Genomic DNA, 4,240 nt, shown 5'->3' on the forward strand with positions numbered 1-4,240 from the left:
ATCGCTATTATTGTTGGTAAATAATAATCCTCAAAAAACTTTTGCGAAAAATTCTGTATCTTGTTGAATATAATGTAAACACAACTAAGAATAACTAATTTTCTGAAACGAGGCTTCCGTAAGTATTCTTATACGAATGTAGCCTTTTAAGTCTGCGTTTGCTTTTGAAGAGGTTATCTCCTTCTTCTTATTATTATTAATGCCTACTTCCGACTCAGCAATGAAAAGGATCACAGTACTATGTTGAATTTGGATCCTAGATCCTATGATAACCTTCTCGTGAGAAGAGTTAAAGTTCTCAACTCAGTCACAATACAAGAGGTTATCTTCGTTTCCTTTCAGTGATCGTCTCTGTTTCGACAAACCGATACCGCGCACGCGTGTATTACCCAAGGCTGCTTCAGCAGAAAAAACTTCGCCTGTAATGTGTCGTAAGATTTCTCAATATCGATTCATATATTTAGATCCAATGAGAAACTAAAGACAAGACTAATCACACTAAAGAATTTTGCAACAGTTGCAAGACTGTTTTTCTTAAACTTAAATGACCATTTAAACGCAGTTATAGTCCGTTTCTCGTGCACTTTGCACCTTTTATACTTAAATTTTCTATTTCTTTCTTCATATTTTTATATATTATTTTGTGAATGCAAAAAGTCACTAAGAAATATAAAGGAGTTACATTAGCCGAACAACTTTTTGATGAGAGACAAAATTAAACTAAACAATTTCTTCTTGAACTATAAATGCTTATGTATTTTAAAATATAAACTCGTGGAGTTGAGATACGCTGGGTACTCTTCAATTTGTGCATTAAATCATTTTATATAAATATTATTATGTATCTCGAATTACTATTTTTTTATATTATCAGGCCACATTTTGTCAGGCCACGACAAACTTACAATAACTTCGTGCTTCTCTCTGTACAATTTATTCATATAAAATATATGTACATATAAATAAGTAATTGGTTGAATCATATTCCATATTATACAGTGTAACCGAATAAAATATATTTATATTACAGGCTCACCAAACTTATATAAATACATACAGGTTGCCCCGTGCTAAAATGCTCGCCTTGAATATTTCACTAGTTTCTTATTTTGGTAAAGAAAAGATAAGAAAAAGATAGGAAAATCATTTTCTTATCTGAAACTATTTCCGATAGAAACTTTAAAAAATTGAAAATATGACGAGCAAGAAAAAAATTTCATACAATATCATAAAAAATCTATTGCGATGTTTCTCTTCTGAAATTATAAAAATTTATATTCGGAACATCTTTTTCTAAAATTAATAAATATTTAAAAAAATAATTAAAATATTTAAGATGGACGTTAAAAATGAAATAACTTAACATCAATTTGTTTGGGATGTTTACATAGAATCAATCAGCATAATTGCGACAGAATAAACAATTGCAATATTTTCTATTAATAAGATTTATATATTTATAAAAAAAAAACATTAAAAAATAATACCCGCCTAGAAAGTAGGGAGATCTTAGATTCGATTCCTGGAGGTAATATTTTGCGTAATAAGTTCTTTATAGAATTTGAAATGTGCTAGTAGCATTAAATCGACGATCAAATATTAATTTGTAAAGATTATTATTTCAATTATTCGAATGATTACGTTGTACGGCTGACAATACGCGGCGCACAATCTGACCGAAATAAATGTATTTAGGAATTTATATACAATTATTATTCAATATCTAGCTTTGACCGTATTTGGCGTATGGATCTTTATATACTTATGTGATATATCGGTCATATTCTCATTTTCTTATCGATTAAAAAATAATCATTAATTTAATCACACTTAAACATTGAAGATATTCTACTCAGTCGCAATCATTTTAATTGTTTCTATATTCGTATATTCTATACCGCGCCGCATACTTCTCATTATACATATGTATCTAATATCTTCAACAACTCACAGGCATTTATAACATCTCGTTGCAGAAATGCAAAATTGTATACACATAAAATGTACAAAATATCTTCTCTGGCAGTCGTAGTCATGTTGTACTGTGGGATTTGTTATAAAATATAGTACTCGAATTCGCGAACAATTCAAATTCTCATATTTCGTGTCTACGAAATAAGCGATGCGTCAAGCGTGATTTAAAAATCGCAATACAAACTTAATATCAAAAAATTATTATACCTGGCAGAATTAAACCATATGAAGTTGTAAGAGAGCCGAATTTTGTTAGAAAAATGTATAGACGAATACAAAATAATGCCGATACTACCGCCGCGATTAATACTAATATAGCTTATCCTAAAATTAACATTATCCATCACATGTTACATATTCATTTTATAGAATATTTCTTCTTCTCGTCACTCTCGAAGCCAGAATCTAGATCATCGCTCTGACACTTTTTCAATGTACAACCCTTGGAGATTTGCCTGAAACTTTCTCGTTCTACCAACAACTTTTTGATACTATCTATTAAATGTTCAAAAAAATTCGGGTAGCCGTCGTACCCAGGAAATACATTAACATCTATTATCGCGTACTTCCCAGTATGATTTTCAATTACAACATCTATTCCAACTAGAATAAGACCAAATATCTCTCGAATATTCTTAACGATTGTTTCGAATATTTGATAATTTGGTTTCACAGTTAAAGGAATGTCTTCTTCGGACAATATAGACCATTTAGATCTACTACAGCTTTTCGATATATCATGCGAAATGAAGAATATTGTACTTAACGAATTACAGTCTTCTTCGTAAAAATTTTTAAAGCTAGGGCGCTCGACCACATGAAAACGATCGCCCACAACAAATAATTTATATAAAATAGCGTTATGATTAATGAAATCCTGAGCGACACAAGGTAGTTGACAGTCTTTCAAGTCTCTTTCATTAAAGATAATCATCATCTGAAATTAAAAAGTAAAAAATAATTTTTATATCAAACTCATGATTTTCTTGCTTCAGACATTTTTACATCTCATGCCTACCTTGTGCGCGTCGCTTGAGCCATATGCAAGAAGCGGCTTACAAACAAATGGATATTTAATACCACGCTTTTTCAACGTTGATGCTATTTCATGGACATTTCTGCTCTTGATTTCTACAAAGTTAGGAGTAAATACATCTGAAAAAAATAAAGCAATGTCAAACTTATAATTCAGTTCTTTTGCAGTTATATTTATGTACAAATTATAAATACATACCTTTAAACCGAATGCCTTCTTGTATAAATTCGTAAGATTTACATCGATTACTTAAATTCCTAATATTATCCAGAGGATCGATAATAATCAGATCTGGATGTTTGGCAATGTACTCCTGAAGTCGCGAAACAATATCTTCAGCCTATAAAAGATACGTTATAGACTCATTGATAATCCAAACAGAATAAATATTGTTTTAAACGTCTTCATACATTTTTATCACCACTCTCTGCGTGTGACTGCATATCTGTTAGCTTGTGTAAGAAAACGTGTAATGGTCCCTGAGTCTCGAAGCTTAAATTCACATCGATCTGAAATACAGATGGAAAATTTAAAAATATTACAAATATTGCACTCGCAAAAATAATGCTGACAAAAATAATGGAATAGGAGAAACCTGATATTAAATATCTTATATATTATAGATGAGTGATCCGCAGTCATTTCGACCTAACGAATCCAAGTTAAAAATACTGTGGACACTTATACATATCTATACATCACATATATAGATATTTATAAATAATAAATCATTACAATAAAGAAGTGCAGCGAAAAATTTGAAAAAGTTAAGCCATTTGATTGTCATGTTATTGAAAATCTAATTGACCTTTGACCCTCTTATTTAACTGATTTGACTCACACTTTGTTATGATGGAGCAAAGATCCTTGGGTATCTATCGCGGAAAACAAAATTTGAAAAAATTAAACTGCTTCTGATAAACTTTGCAAATGGATGGACAAATGTTGTGAAATTATGAAGTAGTTTGCTGCACTACTTAAAAATGAGAATAAGAAACGTTAAGACTGTGTGCCACGTAATTTTATTACATCTGTGCTGAAATTAAATGTTTTTCTAGAAAAAAAATTATTGCACCTTACACAATCAAAAAGATAAAGATTCTTTTTAGCTGAACTTCTTGCATCATTCATTTTTTTCTTTTTTTTTTTTTCTCTAAGTAGATAGAAAAAGAAAAAAAATAAACTATGTAAGAAGCTGAAAAAACAGGAAATATATATATATATATATAT

The 4,240-nt window shown here is 30.0% G+C and overlaps 2 protein-coding genes across 3 annotated transcripts in view; both read right to left on the minus strand.

Annotated features, from left to right (window-relative positions):
* Window positions 1–387, minus strand: part of LOC108750493 (anamorsin homolog) — a 2,042-nt gene extending 1,655 nt beyond the window's left edge. The window contains exon 1 of one of the 2 annotated variants that reach the window (XM_018489961.1): window positions 1–387. This exon is cut by the window's left edge and continues 1 nt beyond it. The gene's annotated coding sequence lies outside the window, so the exon portion shown is untranslated. The other variant, XM_018489960.1, reaches the window with a different exon arrangement.
* A 991-nt stretch (window positions 388–1,378) lies between these two features.
* LOC108750455 (inositol-tetrakisphosphate 1-kinase-like) overlaps window positions 1,379–4,240 on the minus strand; it is a 4,034-nt gene continuing 1,172 nt past the window's right edge. The window contains exons 2-5 of the mRNA XM_018489898.1: window positions 3,421–3,519; window positions 3,209–3,350; window positions 2,993–3,129; window positions 1,379–2,911 (exon numbers count right to left, since the gene is read on the minus strand). Coding sequence (XP_018345400.1) covers window positions 2,333–2,911; window positions 2,993–3,129; window positions 3,209–3,350; window positions 3,421–3,519 — 957 coding nt within the window. The 3' untranslated portion in view covers window positions 1,379–2,332. The remainder of the gene's footprint in view (window positions 2,912–2,992; window positions 3,130–3,208; window positions 3,351–3,420; window positions 3,520–4,240) is intronic.

This window comes from Trachymyrmex septentrionalis, unplaced genomic scaffold (genome assembly GCF_001594115.1).
Source record: "Trachymyrmex septentrionalis isolate Tsep2-gDNA-1 unplaced genomic scaffold, Tsep1.0 scaffold37, whole genome shotgun sequence".
In the NCBI taxonomy this organism is placed as follows: domain Eukaryota; kingdom Metazoa; phylum Arthropoda; class Insecta; order Hymenoptera; family Formicidae; genus Trachymyrmex; species Trachymyrmex septentrionalis.